At 39.9% G+C, this 23747-nt stretch overlaps 2 protein-coding genes across 2 annotated transcripts in view; one reads left to right on the forward strand and one right to left on the reverse strand.

The window, feature by feature from the left end:
* Positions 1 to 1550: 1550 nt before the first annotated feature.
* On the reverse strand, positions 1551 to 15284 carry MFAP1 (microfibril associated protein 1). Its single transcript, XM_045772242.2, has 9 exons — positions 15030 to 15284; positions 9681 to 9900; positions 8333 to 8462; positions 7875 to 8062; positions 7242 to 7350; positions 6979 to 7139; positions 5298 to 5457; positions 2334 to 2423; positions 1551 to 2242 (listed from the first exon to the last, which is right to left on the reverse strand). The coding sequence occupies exons 1-9, from the start codon at positions 15106 to 15108 to the stop codon at positions 2060 to 2062; spliced, it is 1320 nt and encodes a 439-aa protein (XP_045628198.1). The 5' UTR covers positions 15109 to 15284; the 3' UTR covers positions 1551 to 2059.
* Positions 15285 to 17168: 1884 nt separating this feature from the next.
* Positions 17169 to 23747, forward strand: part of WDR76 (WD repeat domain 76) — a 51500-nt gene continuing 44921 nt past the window's right edge. Inside the window, exons 1-2 of the mRNA XM_045772253.2 lie at positions 17169 to 17304; positions 17916 to 18317. Of these exons, the coding sequence (XP_045628209.1) occupies positions 17242 to 17304; positions 17916 to 18317 (465 nt within the window). The 5' untranslated portion in view covers positions 17169 to 17241. The remainder of the gene's footprint in view (positions 17305 to 17915; positions 18318 to 23747) is intronic.

The raw sequence follows: 23747 nt of genomic DNA on the forward strand, positions 1-23747 counted from the left end.
GACACATTTGGAATCTCAGCAAAGTTGCTAAAGCCCACGGCATGGGTCTCTAGGGTGGTTTATATACCATCAATCTTGTTCATAAGCCACTTTAAAAAAAAAATTTTTTTTTTTAAGACCTTGCACAGTGGGGGTGGGTGTTGGGGGACAGAGGAGAGGGAGAATCCCAAGCAGGCTCCATGCCCAGCATGGATCCTGATATGGGGCTTGATCTCATGATGCTGAGATCATGACCTGAGCTGAAATCAAGAGCTGGGTGCTTAACCGACTGAGCCACCTAGGTGCCCTATTCATAAGCCACTTAAGAGTTGGAATTTAGGTATCAAGGTGGAAACATGGTAAGTATAATAAAAGATATCAAAGCTCATGCAGAATTAATCTGTGAAAGACTTTGATATATGAAGTTGATTTAATTGAATCTGAACTGCCACAACACTATACCTCACATTCCATTTCCTATCCTGGAGAGAAGACAATTTTACTTTAAAAGTTGATCAATCTTTGGCCAAGTCATCCTTGCTGAGCTTCTGTTTCCCCAAAATGATACATACCTGATAGGTTGTTTTAAGAACTGAGAAGTTGGTGAATGTGAAAAGCTTGGCCGAATAGCTGCCTCAGAGTGGACACTCAAATAGCAGCTATAAACATGTTCTTAAAAGAATTTCAATGTCTTATTCTCATTTTGGCTCTAGGGTAATTCTTAGATTGTATCCCTCTGGCACACACATAAGTGACTTATACTCATCTTTATGTGTTTATTACCTCATAGTAATTTATATTCATATTCTTATTTTAGGACACAAAAAGTTTGTGACTGTTTCTTCCAGTGAGGCATTTAAAAGAGGGGGAAAAGACTTTGGCCATCTCATTTTTTTTAATGTAATTGAGAAATGGCCTTCCCACCGATTAAATGTCATTCCTTATAACCCCTAGGACTCCTAGTGCTCTGCCATGTTATGTAATAAATATTAAGTGGTTATGTAATAAATATTAAGTGCAAAACCACTAAATTTAACTCTACTTTGATGTCATTACATTGCAACCTGGAGAACACTATACCCTCCTTGATATATATAAGCTGGGTGTGGAGGATACTGTTAAGTACTTGGCTTCTCCATTTCATGGGTCAACTTTTGTTCTAAATAGAGCTGTATTTTAGAGAGCAAAGAAAACCATACATATATCTGCCCATAGAGTAAATCTGGGAGCACTTAGAGTACAGCCTATCCAGCATCTTAGTTTGTTTCTGAGATCAAAGGTGATGATCAAAATGTGAAACACTCTGCCCAACAATTCTCTCCTGTCTTTTAATAGGTAGATTCTTGTCAGCCTGCAGATTTTATTTCCAGTATCATAAGAAACCTCTACTTTTAAAAAATTTTTATGGGAGAGAGAGCGAGAAAGAGCGGGGTGGAGGCAGAGGGAGAGAGAATCTGAAGCCGACTCTGAGCTAAGCATGGAGCTCTATGTGGGGCTTGATCCCACGACCATGAGATCTTGAGCTGAAACCAAGAGTCGGACGCTTAACCGACTGGGCCACCCAGGCGCTCTTAGTGTATGATTCTTTTATTTCTTGACACACACACATAGATGGATCAAAAAATATGTTCACTTAGAAAAACTGACTCCAACCAAAAATGCAAGACAGATATCCATGAGCTTAGATTTACTATAAGGTAGCGTTGTCCACTTACACGCCCATGTTTCTAACCCAAGCTAAGAGGCTGGAAAAAGAAATCTGGAATAGTCCCAAGTGAATCTGGGAAGGCAGAGCAGTGATGAAACATAAGATTTCTCAGAAATGGTTTTAAGTGGGGAGCCTCTGATCCTACCTGGATAGTGCTTTTCTGTGGGTTTCTCAGCATGAGTCCAAACCTCACAAAGCACCTTCAAAGACTGGATTGCCAGTATGGCAGTTGGTCCAATAGTCCTCCGGGACACAGTATGGCAGTAGGTCCAATAGGCTGGATACAGGGGCCATGTAAATAATGGTAAAAGCAAATCAAGGACCAGATGCTGAGACAGTCCCTTGTGTCTCACAGCTGGAAGTAGCTGAACTCTAAGTAGTTTTCCTCTTCTTGGCAGATGGCCGTTCAAATACATCTCGTACCCCAGCTGCCTTTTGTTTAAAGAACTTTGTGTTCTGGGCACTCTCTTGGCCCCATGCTGAGTCAAAAGAGGTGGTGTCCTGATCCACAAGGTGGGTGTACTTGGTGCGACCAGAGCGCCCGAAGTTCTTGACCTGATCAAGGAAGGACAGATGATGAGTTATACCAGTAAACATCAAGTCCTCAATACATAACTTTTCTCTCATGTTCTAAAGTACCCCATACCTGCATGACTTTGGGAAGAATGGTTTTGTTGAAATGATCCTCCAGGGTGGGTGCACTGAAATCTCTCTTGTATACTTCTTCATCCTCATCCTGTGAAAAGAGTCTTATCAATCTTGCGGTTTTCATTTCCCATATATTCAAACCACTAATTTATTAACCTCTATGACAAGGGATACAAAGAATGAGGGTACTGAACCTATTCAAGAGCTTACATCTAATTGAGGAGATGATACTCCTTTTTCTGTGTTTTTTTTCCTTTCTAAATGTGGACGTTTCCTGAAGGTTGGCTGTATTCTCTCTGCACTCAGTATGTTCATTCAGTCATACGACTTCAACTCTGTAGAAGCCTCTCAAATCTCATCCTGAATTTTCTACTGCCCATTATATAGCTTAGCTTAGATATTCTGTTGGGACTTCAGACTCACATCTAAAGTGAAAATCATTTCCCTAACCTTTTCAAATCAGCCTCTTCCTGATTTAACTTCTTTTAATAGGACCAACATTTTCTCAATTATCCAGATTCAAAATTTACATAAACTTGTGCATAAGTTGACACTTATAAATTCTAATTCCCTGGGTTATCAGTTATTCCCTAGAATCAACCTTATACATTGCCACTAGACTAATGTTTCTAAAACACACCCTCATACCTTTGCCTTGCTCAAAAACTTCCAGTGGTTCTGTTTGGTTAAATAAGCACAACTCCTCTATAGTAGTCCAGGTCAAATAACATATAGATGTAATCTTGCCATTTCCCTTTACAGATGATGCTTTTTGCCTCCACTCCTAGTCCCTTCACCTGGAATGTCTTCCTACTACTGAAGTCTATACATCTTAAATATGCCCTCCTTCATGTTATCCCTTTCCATCTCCTACAAAGTAAAACATCTCCCTCTTCAGAAGTCCCACAGTATTTTCACTCGTTCTTATGTCATAGTATAGTATATATTTGCCTTAGCCCCATTTTTAGGTTGTAAGCCATCTGAGGGCAATAATTATATATCCTGTAGCAGTGTCAAACAGTAGTGCTCTTGGGGCTCCTGGTTGGCTGAGCTGGTAGACCATGCAATTTTTTTTTTTTTTTTTTAAGAGAGGAAGAGAAAGAGGCAGAGAGTGGGGATGGGGTAGAGGGAGAATCCTAAGCAGGCTCCATGCCCAGAGGAGAGCTGAACATGGGGCTCGATCTCACAACCCTGAGATCATGACCTGAGCTTAAATCAAGAGTTGGACACTCAACCGACTGAGCCAGCCAGGTGCCCCTAGACCATGCAACTCTTAATCTCAGGGTTGTGAGTTCAAGCCCCACGTTGGGCTCTGCGTGGAGCCTACTTAAAAAAACGGGCGCACAGTCGGTTAGGCGTCTGACTCTGGGTTTCAGCTCAGGTTGTGATCTCAGGGTCGTGAGACTGAGCCCCACATCGGGCTCTGCACTCAGTTCAGAGTCTGCTTAAGGTTCTTTCTCCCTCCCTCTGCCCCTCCTCTCATGCTTGCGTGTTCTCTCTCTCTAAAATAAATAAATCTTTAAATCACCCCCCTCAAACCAAAAACCAGTAGTGCCCTTTACACAGTAAATGCTCAAAAGGTTATTTACTTAATAAACTATAAATAAAAAAATAAGTATAGAGAAGTTACAAATCAACATATTAGTAAAACTATAATGTTAAGATACAAATTACACATGTGGTGAAAGAATTAAAACAGTGCCATTTGGTTAAGGAAAGCTTTGTGGAAGAGCTGAGTCCTTCAACCAAACACACTTTTGGAGTATTCTCTTCAGCTACAGAAAGGCTTTAAAGGTAAGACAGTTTTTGTGAGATCTACTTTTCTCCTTGTTAGAGGCTGAGTCCCTCCTTTAATCTCAGAAGATATTTTAACTTCACTCTCCTTATCCAGATGAGGAGAGTTCATTCAGTGTGTACACCAAAAGACTTTTACATAACCCTTTCCTTATGTATCTTAGCCAGCAATGCACTGCTTCTCTGAGAAGCTTTTTAAAGCTGCTCAAATGTGTAAGCATTTGTATGACTTTAAAGCAATAAAGAAATAATTCATAATCTCCAATGACTCCAGTCTAGAAAACTACGTAAGCTAGGACACTACATAATAAGCAAACATTTCGGCTGAGTAGACTGAAACTGATTTTGGAGGAGAGTAAGGAACCCTCCACTGAAGTTTAGATTTTACTGCTATCTATATTGAAAGGCAGGAATCTAGCTGCAGTAGGGATTTTTAGGGTTTGATATTATAGCATTTGAAAAAAATGAGTCTTCTTGATTAAAACTCGTGTAGCATCAGGTAGTAATTTAACAAACGACATGCTAGTACAGTAATAAAGGCAATCAATTCTCCGATTCCCTTTCCTGACATCTCTCCATTAACAAATTATCACTGGTATAATCTAAATAATTTGGAAGAAGTCCTCATCACTTAATACAGGGTTAACAGATTGCTATTCTGACCTTGGTCTTTACATGAAGAACAAAATCTTGATAGTATTACACATAATGGTTAGATAATAAACCATTTTTTTGGTTAGTTAGGCTTAGTCACTTTCTGTCAGCTCAAACTGAGGTGAATTAAATTTCTGCCTCCCAAATATTTGCATCAGTGAAATTTCTTACTCGTCTATGAATAGTGACATCTTATTAATTTTGGGGATTTAAACAGTCTGTACCTATCCATATAGTTCACTATCTATTTTTAGTTCCTCAATTCTTCTGTTACACCATTTTCTCCTGAGAGCTGGGGCCAAAAGAGAGAACAGTTGCTGCTACTTCTAAAATCCTGTTGCCAATGCTTTTTCCCATTGGGTTTATATTCTTCAAAGGCAAAAAGCAAATGAGAAAATGGACCATTGGCAAGTAGAAGTAACATCCCAGGACAGTTTATTCTTGGGGGGAAAAAAGAACTCAAAAGTTCTGAGTTATTTGTACAGCCCAACCTTCCCATTCCCTTTTCACTTACCATGAAGAAGGCACCCCGGTGATAATACTTCTGTAAGAACTTATATTTGCCCTTAACAGCTTTGTTGGTAATGACTTTGCCATTTGCCCGAAGCTCAGCTCGCCTCTCTTCCTCAGTCAGGTTTCGCATTCGTTCAATTTCTGCCTTCTCCTTCTCAAGCCTATGCAAAGAACGAAACTATTTATTAGTATCGTTTCAGCTTCAGAGAGACTCAAATTATCTGAATACAATGCAGTCCTCATCTCAAGGATTACTCACTTTATTTTATTTATTTATTTTTTAAAGATTTTATTTATTTATTTGACAGATAGAGACAGCCAGCGAGAGAGGGAACACAAGCAGGGGGAGTGGGAGAGGAAGAAGCAGGCTCACAGCGGAGGAGCCTGATGTGGGGCTCGATCCCAGAACGCCGGGATCACGCCCTGAGCTGAGGGCAGACGCTTAACCGCTGTGCCACCCAGGCGCCCCGGATTACTCACTTTAATTCTAGCCACTGCCTGTTAAGGAATTAGGATCAGGAGCCCAAAAAATAAAAAAGCTGAGGTGGTCTTCATTATTGCAAACTTCCAAAAGTTGATTCTAGCCTCTATAAGGTTCAGAAATACTATTACTGCTTGATTATGCAATACTAGTAATTCCCCTTCCCTAAAAAGCCTACTTGGCTTTTAAAAAAATCAGAATTTAACATAACTGTGTTAAGATTTTATTTTTTTATTTTTTTAAAGTAATTGTACATGTACTTACATGTCACAAACTAAGGGTTACCATCATTAATTAGATTGCAGTGACTAACTCTTTTTGGGGGAGGGGGGTTACAGATCCCCTTTCTCCAGAAAAATAAAATACACATTAATTTTGTATACAATTTTAAAGGGTATGTGGACTCCTTGAAACCCAGGATATAAACCTTAGAAACTGCAGGCTGAGGACAGCGTTTTCTATTGATGGTTTCCCTTTGTAATCTGGGATTACCCTCTCACTCCTAGCAATTTTCAAGAATGGGTGATGCAGCTCAGAAATGATTCTGCTCTAATAATAGTGACTGTGGCATTATTTAAAGGCCACAAATTCTTCCCCTCAGAGTACGCATGCCCCTTTGCAGAAATGACATGTGAGCCTTAAAAGACCTTGCGTTTCCACTTTTGCCCTCTTGGAATACTGCCACGAGACTGTTATGTAAGAAAGCCAGTCTAGCCCACTGAAGAAGTAAGGCTGTCTAGCATTAACTATTGGACATGTGAATGAAGCCATTTTGGACACTCTAGCCCAGCCAATCCTTCAGCTGGATGCAACTGCATGAGAGAGCCCAGGTGAAACCAGCAGAGGAAATGCTTAGCCAACTCGAAAACTGTGAGGAATCATCAATTGTTTCAAGTCACTAAATTTTGGATTGGGTTTTTATGCAAGAATAGATAACTGGTAACAGTGAATAACATCTGTGTGTCTACTAAAAAACTGCAGGGAGTATCAGCTGGCACTCTATCACAGAGAAACACTGACAAAGTGTTTCTTTTCCCTGATTTCATTGTAATAAGCCACATTCCAATTATGGAAAACTCACTTGCAGCAACCATAAAGAAAGCTGGAACGGAACTCACAGGCAGTGTTGAGCCTCAGAGCTACCCTACTAGGAATCCATCCCATTACCGATACTAATCTCTAGGTCCATCTTATTACTCACGCTTCTCGATCTTCTCTGTCCCTCTTGATTCTTTTTAGCTCCCGAACTTTCCATGCCTCATATTCTTCCTCATCATTTTCATCATCAGTATTGAGAGCATCCAGTGCAGCCAGGGACCGCTTGTTCTCCTCCAGCTCTTTCTTGGTCTCCTCTTCTACAATCTGGGTAAGGAGAACAATTCACCTGTTGGATTTCCTTATTTTCCTCAGACAAACCTAAATACACTCCTTGCTGTGTGCAATCCTCACAGCCACTCCCAGTACCTTGAGTGTATACTTGCGCCTCTCCTCAGCCATGCGTTTTGCTTCCTGCTCCAGCTCCTTCTGTTTCAATGCTTCAGCCTCACGTTCTTGAACTGTTACTCGGTCCTTCCTGCAACACAGAAGTCCTGTTAATTGCCCAAAGCCCTCAGAGTGGAGCTCTCTGTCCTCTAACTCAAGTCCCATCCAAATCAGACAAAGCCCAACAATCACTGGCTCTATTTTTTTGCAAAGAGCCAAAACTGGGAGTCATCGCAGGTATTCAGAGCATTAAAACTCCATTCATCTTTGAGAACTGCCTGACGAGCAAGAACCTGCTGGACTGTAAGTAGCAGGATTTCTCGCCATTAGGAAAGCATTAGGAATTCACTCTTCAAGTTTAATTTTGTGCTTTATGGGACCGTGGGCAGATTACATGCTCTTTAACTGGAAAGGGAGATGTGAAAACAAACTCAGGCTCTCTGTTAACACCAAGATATTCCTCAGCAAATATTCTGTACAGGTAGGGAACTGGGCAGAAGACTTTCACTCAGTGCTGACATTTCAGAAGAGCATGAGATAAAAAAAGAGGCTTCTATCCTTAGACCTGGCAAGTAATAACTATGTGGATTCAGGCCTGGTTTGTGAGATACTTACTTTCGAATGAAGACAGGTTTAAGGCGAGGCTCCATCTCATCTTCACTGTCTGTGTACTCTTCATACTCAGATTCTGATTCTGACTCCTCCCCAGAACGTCCCTCATCTTCCACCTCCATGACTTCCATCTCTTCATTTTTTCTCTCCTGTGCTCGTTGACGCATCATGCCACGGCGCCGCTCTATTTCCTATCAAGTCACATGTCCAAGTCAGTCAGCCCAATGACCTGTGCTCTAAGGCAGCTTTTTATTTTCCCCTCATCACGTTTAACAAATTCTGATATGAGTAAATACAACTTACATCATTTACTTTCAATTCTATCTCCAACAAATAGGGAACCCTGGATCAGAGTTCTGCCAGAAGCAGCAAGCTTGTTGCCTTTGGGACCTCAACAAAGGAGAACAGGCCCCAATTTTTTCTTAGGCCTAGAAAGAACTTCCCATTTTCCTTTTTTATACCTCATCATCAATTTCTTCCTCTTCTTCCTCACTGCTATCTTCTCGTTCCATGCGCCACGCATCTCCTTCCACTTCTGAGTCACTTTCTCCTACCACTTCAGGTTCCACTATTTTCCGATGTCGGGCCAATCTGAAAAACAGCATCTTCAAGTGTAACATCAATATCACAAAACAGAAAGAGCATCAGCCACATTTCCTTTGTCGTAGAGCACCTGGAGGTTACATTTGCTTTTATTAATACTGAGGTCTTGACAGGGGGAAACTGAGATGCAGGCAAAAGAAAATAATTCAAAGTGTCAGAGCAAATAGTCAAGTTGGACTGAAGATGTTAGATGCACGCTGAGGCATAATAAGGCATTGCAACAAACATGGGTGCGCTGGGATTGTTTTAGAGCTCCAAGTAGTTCAGTTTCAACATTAGATTGCACTAGGTTTCTTTTTAGTGACATTGTATCTTTGTGAAACTGGATTTTTGGTGGCTGCATAAAAAGCAAGTACTGCATGCAGATGAATATGGAACAGGAAATGAGTGACAGTGCCAATCTGATTCCAAGGTTTGAGAAGTAGTCAGTGTCCAAAAGGCACACAAACCCCACTAAGTAATTATGATTATGTAAGAATGAAAAAAAACGTGTTTTTTTTAATGTGTATTATATTTTTCAAATGGCTTTAAATGTTAAGATAGGACTATTTGTTGAATTATTTGGATCTAACTACTTAATAAAATAGACAGACCTGTGTAGGCCTAGGGGCTCCCTGAGAAAATTCCTGAGACAATATGAACTGTGAAAGTTTGGGATCTCTGGTCTACTTTGTATGGTAATGTCTCAATCAACACACAACATACGAAATCCTTCATTGGGAGGCTCCCTTTCCTACCTTCCTGAGACCATTCATTCATCAGGCCTTTTTTTCTACTTCATTGGTATCATTTCTTCTCATTAGCTTTTAGGATAAGTGAGTGAATTAAATCAGTTTCTCAAATTTTAAGACCCCTTCCAGTCCCCCAACAAACCAACCAATGGTTTGTGTTTTCTAGTCCCTTAGTGAGTTAATTAGGGTCTTTGGACCAGAGGTAACCTGCTGTTTACTCGTTGCCACTTGCTGGCTGTATACCTTTGGTCATGTTATCTTCCTGATCCCTTTGTGCCTCAGTTTCCTCATTTATAAATTGGGATTAATAATCTATACCTCAGAAGGTTATTGGGTGGATTAGAAGAATTAGTAAATGTACTTGGAACAGCGACTGGCACATAGTGAGTACTGTGCAAGTATTAGCTATTATTGTTGTTGTTATTAACTAACTTGTGGGGGTTTAAGTCCAGGGAAACATAACCCTAGTCATTACCTCTCTTCCACATCTTCACTAATACGGTTCTGCAAACGCCGCAGTCGAGGGTCACTGGATGAATCCTCCTCCTGTTCCTCAGGCTCTGCTTCTTGTTCTTTGGCTTTCTTAATGAACTGAAATTCTTCATCCTCCTCATCTGAGGACTCCATAGGGGCATAGTCTGGCCTCTTTCCCGACACATAACGTTTTACCTTCACTTTCTCCATGGAAATCTCACCTGGGTGATAAAGATAACTTATTATGTTTCAGTAGCTTCTTTCCCAATGTCCTTCAACCTCTGCCTTTGCAGGTAGAGCCCTATACTCCTCGTAAACAAGAGTTCAAGCAGGAGAAGAGAGCCACTATCCAACCATCTATTCATCTAATAGTGTTTTCCCGCCTAGACCAAGTCATGGGAAGCCGTTCTTGTGAATACCAACACCAATGATTAAGAAGGCTAGCTTGAATACAATGAAGTGGAGGAAGACAGGCAGTGAAACAACAGAAAAAATTCCCCCGAGACAGGCAGACTACATCCATCACAAATTCATGCTGTTCCACCTCAACCATATTCTTAAGAGAATTATTTGTAACAGTGCCCAGCACATAAGGGTGACTTAAGTGGGAACAGAAAATTAAAATGCTGCTCAATCCCTCTTTTAGTCCCTCTGGAATTTTCCATGGCAGCCTTTATATCACCATATAACTCATCCTCTAATCGTACCTACTTCTACCTTTTCTTTTAGTGTATGTGCTATCAACTTGCAAGATAATGTCTCTCTCTCTCTTTTTAAAGATTTTATTTATTTATTTGAGAGAGAGAGCAAGTGAGAGCGAGCGAGCATGAGCAAGGGGAGGGGCAGAGGCAGAGTCAGGCTCCCTGCTGAGGACCCTGGGAACATGACCTGAGCCGAAGGCAGCTGCTTAACCGCTTAACCGCCTGAGCCACCCAGGCACCCCAAGATAACATCTCTTTTACAAACAGTAACAATTCCCATGAATAAAGTGAAAACTAACCAAAACATTTTATAAGATGAATATAATTTTGATAACCAAACTGGACAGTTCAAAGGAAAACTTTAGGTGAATTTCTCTTAATAAACATACATAAGTACTAAATAACATAAGGGCAAATTTATTCCAGCAATGTAAAAGCTAACAAAAAAATTCTGAGCCATCATGACCTCAAAGGATTTATTAGCTCAGGACCACAAGGATGGCTTAAGTTTAGGAAATTAATAGGGGAAAATGTAATACACTATTTAAAGTTTATATATTTAAAGTCACATAATCTTAACAATAGACGCAATAATCATTATGCTTAATGATAAAATATTAGAAACATTCCTTTAAAAACCAGTGGGCATCTTTATGTTGTCCCTATCACACCTTCTAGTCAACATTTTATTATGGTTCTAATTAGGACAATAAGAAAAAGGAGATGGGGCATCTGGGTGACTCAGTCGGTTAAGCGTCTGCCTTCGGCTCATGTCATGATCTCAGGGTTCTGGGATTGAGCCTCACCTCAGGTTCCCTGTTCAACGCAGGGAGTATGCTTTTCCTTCTCCCTTTCCCCCACCACCCCACTCGTTCTCCCTCTCTCTCTCTCTCTCAAATAAATACAGTCTTAAAAAAAAAAAAGAAAAGAAAAAGACATAAAAGAAAAAGAAAGAAGAAACTGTCATTACTTGCAGACTATGATTACCTATGTAGAAAATACAAGATAACAAACAGGCAAGCTAAAAAAAGAATTCAGGGAGAACGCTAAATAAATGGTGGATAAAAATAAGTGTACCTATACATTAGCTACATAAATTAGAAAATAAAATTTAAAAATACTATTTACAATAGTAACTAATCTACAAGATACCAAAGAAGAAATTCAACAAATGATGTACAAGGCTTTTCAGAGGAGAAATATATAATTACATTGGAAGATACAAAAGATCTAAATAAATGGAGAGATATATAATATTCAAGTATGAGAAGATGGCAACTGTGTCCAAGTTAATAAATGCATGACCTAGAACTTTAATGCTGTTCCATTAACAGTTGTCCCCAGGCTGATTCTAAAATCACATGGAAGAATAGGAGGCCAAAAAGAACCAAGACAGTTCTGAAGAAAAAGGTGAGGCTGAAGACTTTAACACACTTCACCAAAGAAGATACGCAGATGGCAAATAAGCATATTTGCTTCAAATCATATGTTGTCAGGGAAATACAAAATAAAATGAGATACTACTGCACATGTATTAGAATAACCAAACTACTGAGCTCTGACAACACCAAATGCAGGCGAGAATGTGGAAAAACAAGAACTCCCGTTTGTTACTGGTGGGAATGCAAAATGGCACAGCCACTTTGGAAGACAGTTTGGTGGTTTCTTATAAAACTAAGCATACTCTAACCAAATGATCCAGCAATTGCACTCCTAGGTATTTACCTAACAGTGCTGAAAACTAATGTCTGCACAAAAACTAATGTCCACACTGATCTTTATTTCAGCTTTGTTCATAACTGCCAAAACCTGGAAGGAACCAAGATGTCCCCTGCTAGGTGACTGAATAAACTATGGTATGTCTAGATGATGGAATATTACTTAGTGCTAAACAGAAATGAGCTATCAAGCCATAGTAAGACATAGGGGAAACTTACATACATATTACTAAGTGAAAGAAGCCAATCTGAAAAAGTTATATGCTGTATGATTCCAAATACATGACATTCTGGAAAAGGCAAAACAATGGAGACAGTAAAAAGATTAGTGGTTGCCAACGGTTGGGTGGGGTGAGGGATAAACAGGCAGGGCACAGGATTCTCAGGGCAATGAAAATACTGTGTGTGCTACCATAATAATGGATGTATGTCCTTATACTGTATTTGTCTAAACCTATAGAATACACAATGCCAAGAGTGAACCTTAATGTAAACTCTGGACTTTGGGTGACTATGATGTGTTAATGTAGATTCATCAATTGCAACAAATGTTATCACTCTGGTGGGGGATGTTGATAATGGAGGGGGATATGCATGTGTGGGGGCAGAGGGTATATGGGAAATGTGAACCTAAACCTGATCTAAAAAAATAGAGTCTCAGGGCACTCGGGAAGCTCAGTCGATTGAGAGTCTGCCTTCAGCTCAGGTCATGATTTCAGGGTCCTGAGATCCAGCATCGTGCTCCCTGGTCAACAGGGAGTCTGCTTCTTCCTCTCCCTCTTGCTCAAATAAATAAATAAAATCCTGGGATGCCTCGGTGGCTCAGTTGGTTAAGCATCTGCCTTTGGCTCAGGTCATGATCCCAGGGTCCTAGCATGTAGCCCCACGTCGGGCTCCCTGCTCCGCAGGGAGCCTGCTTCTCCCTCTCCCTCCTGCTCCCCCTGCTTGTGCCCTCTCTCTCTGTCAAATAAATAAATAAAATATTAAAAAATAATAATAAAAAGCAGTGGCGAATAGATGGGCTAGTCAAACAATGGAACAGTAGAGACAACTGGTTAACCATAAGATAAACAGTAAAATTAGATCTCTAATCCCACACACACACAAAATTCCAGATGGATTAAAGACCCATGTGTGAAAAACACATCTTAAACACTTACATCCCTACTGGATTATAAACTCCTTAAATTAGATCTGTCTTGCACAATTATGTATTCAATCCTATTTAGTATATACAAACACTTAGATGATAGAAAATAATTATAATTTGAATATCTATGATCTCGGTATAGGGAAGGATTTCTTACACAATAGACAAAACAACACAAGCTATACAAGATAAAATTGATAAACCTGATAACACTAAAATTAAAAATGACTATGAAACAGAAAACTCCACAATTAAAGTGAAAAGACAAGCCAAAAAACCAAAACAAAACAGGAAGAAGATGTGACAGATTTGGGATGTAGAAAAACTAAGTAGAAAACAGGTAAATGACAAAAACTGATAATTCAGAGACGAGAAAACCTGGACAGCTAATAAATGCATGAAAATGCTTAGTCTCATAATAATCAGGGAAATGGAAATTAAAATGAGATATTTCATAATTAGATTGGGTGAAATTTAAAAATCTGATACAACCGAGTGTGCAGATGAATATACAGGAAAATACAAACTTAATGCTCTTACAACCCATTGTGGAAAGCAATTGGAAACAGTTATGTTGATGATGAACTTTTAGAAGTTTACCCTATAGAAATTCTTACACAGTGCACTCAAGAGACACATTTAAGAATGACAACTACAGGTGGTGCCTGGCTGGCTTAGTTGGTGGCGCATGTGACTTGATCTCAGGGTCATGAGTTTGAGACCCACCTCTGGCATAAAGATTACTTAAGAAAAAAAAGGGACAACTATAGCACCGTTTATAATAGAAAAACAACAACAACAACAACAACTGTTAGTAGGAAACAGACTGTGGTTTAATTATACAATAGAATTTATAAGTAGTTACAATGAATGAATTAGTGCTATATGTATCAACGGATACTTCTCAAAAGCCACCCTGAATTTAAGAAAAAAGGCAAGTTGCACAAGAATAGGTACAGTATATTAAAAAAGAAAAAAAAGCTCATATTATTTTCCAAAATCCTTCCTGAGAAAAGGGACTCTTTAGGCTAACCCCCCAAACATGTTGTTCTTTCTATCTGCACTGGAATCCTACTTATCCTTTAAGGATCAATTTATATGTCACCTTCTTCAAGAAGCTTTCCTTGATTACCTCAATCTGAAGAAATCATTCCTTCTCTACCTTTCCACATCATTTGGTTTATATCACCTATGTGACAGGAATCGCACACCGTTTAAAATGTACCTCTTTTTACATGTCTCACATCTACTACAACATGAGTTCCTTAAGGTTAAGGGCACTGCCTCACACAAATGTGTATTCAACTTAATACTGTCACAGCGTTGGATGAAAGGAATAAAAAAGTTTAACGAGACACGGTTCCCGTCTCAAAGACGTTATGAACTTACGATGCAGTAGAGGGAGACAGACACGTAATGATAAGAGTTATAAAAGCAGAAACAGACTGCTATGGATAACAAAAGAGGGACTGTATCCTCCACAACGCCCTGCAAAAGCTGGCATTCACTATGTTTATTAGTCTAATTAATCAGTGGAGGCCCAGGGAAGAGGGATGCTTCTTGCTGTGAGGGCAGGAGACGAGCGATAGGAATAAGACGCGATAGAAGTGGGTTTTTTCCCCCCTCAGGCAATGCGATCGGGTGCGAGTTTGATGGGAAAAGTCGAAGAAATTAGGGGGCAGGGTCTTAAGGGTCGGAGGGCTGGGGTGGTCTGCTGGGGTAGGTTTGGAGTATGCTAAGGAAGAGGTAAGATCCGACTGGAAAACGGCTCAGCACCGTACCTTTCTCATTGCGAACCGGGACGGCCCCAGCCGTAGACTGAATGGGCGGTTGTTTCATGAGTGCGCTTGGGACCGACATGTTGATGGCAGCGGCGGTGACTCCCGAAACTTCAGTGATTCCAAACAGCTAACAGCAACAACGTCAACGAACAGAAAAAAAAAAAAAAAAAAGAAACCCCTCTTCTCCTAGAGGAACTGGACACCGCTGCGCGACAGACAGAAACACCACTTACGGCTGAGCTAGAAAAACCGGAAATATGCGACCAGAGGATTGTGGGATTGTGGGCGTCGAGTCTGTTACCGCGCATGTTCACAAGCGGCTCCAGCGTATTCAGTCTCTTAGTGCTTGGACGTCGCTTCTGGCGGGAAATTGCTTCCCATTGGGCTTTGCTGCTAAGATCCTGTGGCGACGCAGGTCCGAATTACGGGGTTCTTTTGTTAGCTTGGTTTGAAGCTGAGGAAAATGGGATAGTGATGAATAAGGAATTAGGCAGATAGTGAAGGGTAGTTTGACCAGACAGTTTAAAGCTCAGAATTGGAGTTTAATGAGAGCAGAAGTCCTGCTAATAGCACCCGATTAGCTCAGTTGATGAGGCTGAGTGGGTTGTGGTGAGAGATATTGTTGGTCACGCGAGGACAGCTGGTGGTGATTTAGGCCATTGCCATGAAAAAAGAAAAAAATCCCCCAAGGAGCCTGGAGCAATTCCTGAAGTCAGAAGTGTGCTTTTTGGCTTTCCAGTTTTTCAGTTTCTCAAGACCATCTATTAAAACATTCCTGGCTAGACAGTGTTTGTATATAAGTACATGAGTAATTATTAAGAACTTAATGTGTTTACTGTGCTTAGCTCTCTAAGGAGTATGGAATATTGTTTAAAGGCTTGAATTTTATTTAAGAAGTCTTCTAGGGCTTCGTAACGGAAGCAGTTACAATTTACTAGATGGGTTTGTAAAAAAAACAAAAACAAAAAACAAAACAAAAAAACTGGCTTCCTGGAAGTCAGAGCACATTTGACCATAGAAAGGGTTTCATAAGTGTTGTGGTAGGGAGAGATGGGACAGCATGAACAGAGTCTTGAAGTCCAGAAATAACATGGGATATATTAAACACTGAAACGTTTGATTTTATCAGTAATTTTTGAGTCAAGGAGTGGTGAGTTTGGCAAGAATCAGATCATGGAGGACCCTGATGTTACTGTTAATAAGATTAGTTCTCAAATTATTTCACCTGTGTTATGAAATTGGGTCTAGGCTGGGAGAGGAAATAAAACTGGGCAAATCTTGAGCAAGAAACAGTGGAGGATCCATGTTACTAACCAGGGGAACAGTTTTGGGCTAGAAAGAAAAGGATCTTAAAAATTAGGTAGAAATTTCTATTTTGAATTTAACAGCTCCAAAACCATGCTGTCCAGAGGGAGTAAATATGATGAGAAAACAATTGTTTTGACTCAGGGCAACCTAGAGAATAGGGGGGAAAAAGGTTAATATGGCTGTGACTGTAAGAAATACAGGGCACTAAAATCTTATTTGTTACCTTGTGATACAAAAACGACTTGATTCATAACTTTCCCCCAGCCTTTGGGCTTTGTAAGGCCATCATTAGGATCTTAGTTAACTGGTGGTCAGGTGATGAGGTGAAATTTAAACAAGCTTTAAGTTATCAGCTCTTGAAAAAGAAGGAAAACGCTTTCCTTTCTAGGAAGAAGGTAATATGGTAGCCATAGGGCATAATTTTCTGGTAGTGAGACTATAAGGAACAAGGAGGCCCAGGTAAAGGCTGCCTGTTAATTTCGATTTTCTAGCCTATTCATATGGCACCTAAGTGCGTCTGAATCTTTTCTAGGCTCACGTTGCAAGACAAGGTGGTTTTTTCTCAGCAGAAGCGCCAGTGTTTTTCAAAGCGAGATACTGGCATGAGCAGCATCAAAAATACCAGGATCTGAGGTAAAAATGTGTGTTCGGTCCAGTCGCATCTCTATAAAGAATTTGTTTGGGGTGAGGCTGGTGAGCTTGACACGTACCAAGACGACCGTGACGCCCGCGACGCCCGCGTGCCCCTCCCCCTCCGGCCAGCTGGCGTCAGAGCCCGTCTGAGCCGCCCGCCCGAGCCGCCCGCCAGACCCCGCCCCAGCCCCGCTGCTCCTCCCCTTCCCCCTCCCCGCGCCTCCCGCCGCAATCTTGGCGGGAAGACGCCAGCTGCTAAGCAGCCGAGAAGATGTCGGGGTCGCGAGCGGGCAGCGAGGAGAAGGTGGGCTCCAGGCAGCGACACCAGATGAAGGTGAGAAAGGCTCGTTGCTTTCGGGTGTGCTCCTGCCTCAGTGTTCGTGAGGCTTTGCCGGGAGGGCACGAAGACTTGGCACCCACCGCCTCCACACACCGGAACTAGTTTCCGCTCCTTGGGGCACCTCTCAGCTTAACGGGTTTTTCGGCGGCATTTCAAAAGATAAGCGGGCGTCCCGGCCCTGTTTTCCTCAATGGAAACTCGGCCTTCAGCGTCGGGGAAGGTTATTGTCAGTAACCCCAGAAATAGGGGCAGGATGGGATCAGGGACTCTGCATTTGCCTTTGAGGCAGTTATTGTCGGGTTCCCACTCTGGGGTCAGAAGCTGACAGTTGGGGTAGTCTCCTCAGTTACGAACGTAGTGATTATTTTTACATTATTATTGGTTTGCAGAGTCATGGGTAAAAAATGTACCCAGTATAATAAATAATTAAATTCAGGTTAATAAGTATCTAGATTTTGGTGGGGAAAAAAGTTCTCTTACAGGCTATCAGTTTGGATTTATGTTTTCGCTATGAAATAGGAATTAGATTTATTTACACAGACCTGTAAGAAAAGGCATAGGATCTGGGATTCTAATGCTTTCTTTTCTTTTCTTGACCTGAATAGGTGAATGAATGTAAAGAAAACCAAAACATCACTTGTGTATCTCTGAGACCAGTACAGACTACAGTTTTAGGAAAAATACCCAAGGTGTATCTTGTTCCCTTTTCACTCAGTAATTACAAGCCAGACCAGCTTAAGTACCCCAAATCCCTATTGGATAAGAAGTCTAACAATGAAGTTGCATGTAAGAAGACTGAAATAAGGAAAACTTGCAGAAGGATTTTAACTCCAAGGATGGAAGGCACATCTTCCAAGGCAGAATCCACTCTGCAAAAATCATCCTTAGATGTTTATACTGAAAGTAACAAGCAACAACACAAGAGCACTTCGGATACAGTGATTCTCAGTGTTGATATGGAAAGCAGTCAGGATCTAGACAGTGATGAAGATACCACACCAGGCCTGGTAAGAATTTAATTACTAGCTTATTCAAATTTTTCTCATTTTCAAATTTGAAGTTCTGATAAGCTAAGGTTATCCAGGGTTTATATATGTTTAATTGAAATTTTATTTTTTGAATGTTGAACACACAACTTCCTTGGTTAATTTTGCTCTTGGTTTTGATTTGTCAAGGAGAGGATTGACTTAATCTTCATTCTATTTCCCTTTTTCTTCCTTTCAGTTTATTGCAGATATTTTTGGGTTTACTTACACTTCATGGTGTCTTGCTCACCTTTACATATTTATGCATAATATGCCAGAAGAAGTTGGCCTGTGGGACATACGGCATTTGAGTGACCCTTGATACAAGGGTAGGAAAATCATCATTAATTGATTAATATAGCTGGATAATATTTCCTCTAAATACAAAAAGGAGAAAAATGATGGAGTAGAGAAGATACATGAGAAACATTTATTAGTTCTATTGAAAATAATAGTTTGAATCAGTTTAAGGAAATAGGCATCTAATTTTTGGACTTCTGTTGCCTATCAGGAATGCTGTACTTCATTTAAAGCGACAAATTTTGTGTGACAATATAAAACCATACCACATGTTAAAAGTTAATGGAACAGAAGATGATGATAGGGGAAAGGGAGATAGGATAATTGTGGTGGTGGTCTTTTGAAATAGGAATTCAATTTATGCTTTACTGTCTCAGAGGACCTTTGGTAGGACAGTGTGGGTAAGTCATTAGTGCATTAGACTGGGGGTTGAAAGATTCTGAGTATATGAGGCTAGTGTGCAGTAGATTTTATTTTTTAAAATTTATTTAAAAGTTTTTAAAATTGTTTTTTAATTTTCATTGTTGTTAACATATAATGTTATATTAGTTTTAGGTATACGATATAGTGATTCAACATTCTATATACTACTTGGTGTTTATCATGATAAGTGTACTTTTAATCCCCTTCACCTATTTCACCCATCCTCCCCACCTCTTCTCTGGCAACCATCTGTTCTCCGTAGTTAAGAATCTGTTTCTTGGTTTTTCTCTCTCTTTTTTCCTTTGCTTGTTTGTTTTGTTTTTTAAATTCCACATTAGTGAAATCCTAGGGTACTTACCTTTCTCTGACTGATTTCTCTTAGGGTTATACTCTCTAGCTCCATCCATGTTGTTGCAAATGGCAAGATTTTATTCTTTTTCATGGCTGAATAATATTCCATTGTGTATCTAGATATATATGTATCCTTTTTCTTTTCTTTTTCTTTAAGATTTTTTTTATTTTTAAGTAATCTCTATACCCAATGTGGGGCTCGAACTTACAACCCCAAGATCAAGACTCACACACTGTACTGACTGAGCCAGCCAGGCACTCCCCAGATCTTCTCTGTCTATTCATCTATTGAGATTTTAGTTTGATCTAAGGAAATAGGGTCAGAAATTAGAACATTAGGAATAAGTACTGAAGCTAGTCAAGCAGAGTCATACATGCCCAGCATATATGTAAGTAGGATAAACTGAAAGATCTAGCATCTTTTTTTTTTTTTTTTAAGATTTTATTTATTTATTTGTCAGAGAGAGAGAGCGAGAGCACAAGCAGGGGGAGCAGCAGACAGAGGGAGAAGCAGGCTCCCTGCTGAGCAAGGAGCCAGATGCATGACTTGATACTAGGACCCCAAGATCATGACCTGAGCTGAAGGCAGAAGCTTAACCAACTGAGCCACCCAGGCATCCCAAGATCTAACATCTTTAAAGGACATTTCATTCTTTTCCTTTTCATTAATTATCTTTTTGGAGCTTTATGGTACCATACTTGAACAACATTTTTATGGTACCATGCTTGAAAAACAATATTTTATTTATAAGCTTATTTCTTCCCCACGTGAGGGAAGGCTTTGTCATGTCATAGACAAGTGTTGTGGCCTGTAAGTCGAGAATTTTAGGGGCGCCTGGGTGGCTCAGGCGGTTAAAGCATCCGACTCTTGCTTTTGGCTCAGGTCGTGATTTCACGGGTGGGTAGATTGAGCCCAGCATTGTGGCTCCGTGCTCAGCGTGGAGTCTGCTTGAGATTCTCTCCCTCTGACCCTCCCCCCCACTTGCATTCTGTCTCTCTCTAAAATAAATAAATAAATCTTAAAAAAATTTATTCTATTTTCTGGGAAACTTGCTAAATTTTATCTCTCAGCACTTTTATTAAATATTTTAACTTCACAGGGATGCCTGTGTGGCTCAGTTGGTTAAGCGTCTGCCTTTAGCTCAGGTCATGATCCCAGGGTCCTGGGTTGGAGTCCCCCATTGGGCCTTGCTCAGCAGGGAGCCTGCTTCCTTTGCCTGATGCTCCCCCCCGTTTCTGCTCTCTCGCACACACACTCTCTCTCTGACAAATAAATAAAAATCTCTAAATTAAAAAAAATATTTTAACTTCACAAAGCATTTTTTAACAGTTTTAAGTTTTGAGAACATTTTGGGCTTACAGAAGATTTGGAAAAATAGTACAGGGAATTCTGATATTTCTTTCACCTGGCTTCCTCTTGTGTTAATATCATCCATAACCATAGACCACTTACCAAACTAAGAAATTAACCTTGCTACGATAATATTAACTGAAGTACAGAATTAATTAGGATTTCACCAGTTTTTTACTAATGCCCTTCTTCTGTTCCAGTATCCAGTCTAGGATTGCACACTGCATTTAATAGCCATGTTTCTGTAGTCTCCTCCAATCTGTGACAGTTCCTCAATCTTTCACAACCTTGGCACTTTTGAAGAGTACTGAACAGTTATTTTGTGTAATGTTCCTCATTTTGGGTTTGTCTGCCGTTTTCTCAAAATTAGATTAAGGTTTTGCATTTTTTGGGAAGTGTACCACAGAAGTGAATGTGCCCTCCTCAGTGCATCATATCAGGGTGTACTTGATATTGATACATTTTACCGGTGATGTTGACCTGGATCACTTGGCTAAGGTGGTGTTTGTGAGGATTCTCCAATGGAAACAATATTTTTCCCTTTGCAATTACTAAATATTTTGAGGGAGATAATTTGAGACTATGCGTATATCTGGTTTCTGTCATCAAGCATATTTTTTTAATTGAGATATAATTCACATAACATAAAATGTACCATTTAAAAGTGTACAGTTCAGTAGTTTTTAGTATATATACAAGAATGTACAATCATCCCACTATCCAGTTTCAGAACATTTCTTTCACTATGAAAAGAAACTTGTACCCTTTAGCAGTGACTGTCAACTCCTCCACCTCCCTAACCCAGCCCTGGAAACCACTAATCCACTTTCTTTCTAGATTTGCCTATTCTGGACATTTCATATAAATGGAATCATATGATATGTAGCTTCTTTCATCTAGCTTCTTTGACTTAGCATAATGTTTTCAGGGTTCATTCATGTTGTAGTATGTATCAGTACTTGATTCCTTTTTATGGCTGAATAACATTCCATTGTATGGCTATACCACATTTTGTTTATCCATTCATCAGTTGATGAACATTTGGGTTGTTCCCACTTTTTTGTTTATGAGTAGTGCTGCCAGAAGCTTTTGTTTATGAGTTTTTGCTGAACATATGTTTTCCGTTCTTTTGGGTATATACCTAGGAATGAAATTGGCTGGGTCATATGGTCAACTGTGTTTAACTTATTGAGAAACTGTCAAATTGTTTACCAGACTGGCTGTACCATTTCTACATACCAACAGCAATGCATGAAGAGTCTACTTTCTTTACAGCCTTGCCAATACTTGTTATTTATCTTTCCTAAAAATAAAAAAAAAATTGTAAAATACACAACATAAAATTTAGCATCTTAACCATTTTTAAAGGTACAATGTAGTACTTTATGTTGTTTATTTACATTGTGAAACCAGTCGTCAGAAATCCTTTCATCTTGAAAAACTGAAACTATCCCATTAAATAACTCCCCATTTCCCTCCTCCTGCCATCCCCTGGCAACTACCATTCTACTTTGTGTTTCTTTGAATTTGACTAGTATAGGTACCTCATTAAAGTGGATTCATGGTATTTGTCTTTTTGTGACTGGCTTATTTAATTTAACATAATGTCCTTAATTATTCACTTTTTTTTTTGATTAAAAAAAAATTTTTGAGGGTGGGGTAGGGGCAGAGGGAGAGGGAGAAAGAGAATCTTAAGCAGGCTCTATGCCCAACATGGAGCCCAACCCGGGCTCAATCTCACAGCCCTAAGAGCCTGAGCTGAAATCAAAAGTCAGACCCTTAACCAACTGAGCTACCCAGGCACCCCCCAACCCCTAAGTTTTTTTTTATTAAGTAAATTCTAGGGCCAATGAGGGGCTTGAACTCACAGCCCTGATATCAAGAGCTGCATGCTCTACCAACAGAGCCAGCCAGGTGCTCCTTGTCTTTTTGATTATAGCCATTCTAGTGGGTATGATGTGATGTCTCATTGTGGTTTCGATTTGCATTTTTCTAATGACCAGTAATGTTGAACATTTTTACATGTACTTATTGGCCATTTGTGCTTTGGAGAAATATCTTTTTGAGCCCTTTGCCATTGGAAAAATTAAATTGTCAAGTTTTGTTTTGAATTATAAGAGTTCTTTTCATATTCTGGACACTAGACCCTTATTAGATACATCACTTGCAAGTATTTTCTCCTATTTTTTGTACTTTATTTTCATGTTCTTAATAATGTCCTTTGACAGACAAAAGTTCTTACTGATTTTATTTTTAAAAATTATTTATTTATTTGAGAGAGTGCATGAGAGAACAAGAGAGAGAGACAGAGCAAGTGCACAAGCAGAGGGAGAGGCAGAGGAAGAGGGAGAAGCAGAATCCCCACTGAGCAGGGAGCCCAATGCGGGGCTCGATCCCAGTACCCCAGGATCATGACCCAAGCTGGGGGCAGATGCTTAACCAATTGAGCCACCCAGGCGCCCCAAAAGTTGTTAGTGTAAATTTAATTTTTTTTGAGAGAGAGAAAGTGCACACATGTGAGTGGGGGGAGGGGGGAGTGGCAGAGGGAGAGAGAGAATCTCAAGCAGAGTCCATGCTGAGCACAGAGCTGGATGTGGTGCTTGATCTCACAACTGTGAGATCATTACCTAAGCCAAAATCAAGAGTCAGATGCTCAACCCACAGAGCTCTGCTGTTATGAATGGTGTTGTTTTCTTAAAATCGTTTTCTGATTGTTCATTGTTAGTGTATAGACATATAACTGATTTTTGTATATTGATTTTGTATCTTGAAATTTCGCTGAGGTTGCTTATTAGTTTTTTGTGTGAATTCTTAAGCATTTTCTATGTATAAGATCATGTTTTCGCAATAAAGATAGTTTTATTTCTTCCTTTTCAATCTGGATTTTTTAAATTTTACTTTTTCCCAATTGTCCTGTCCTCATTGTCCTAGAATCTCCAGTACAGTGTTGAATAGAAGTAGCAAAAACAGACATACTTTCTTGTTCC

This window comes from Ursus americanus, chromosome 36 (genome assembly GCF_024610735.1).
Source record: "Ursus americanus isolate L20-20 chromosome 36, mUrsAme1.1.p, whole genome shotgun sequence".
Lineage (NCBI taxonomy): Eukaryota > Metazoa > Chordata > Mammalia > Carnivora > Ursidae > Ursus > Ursus americanus.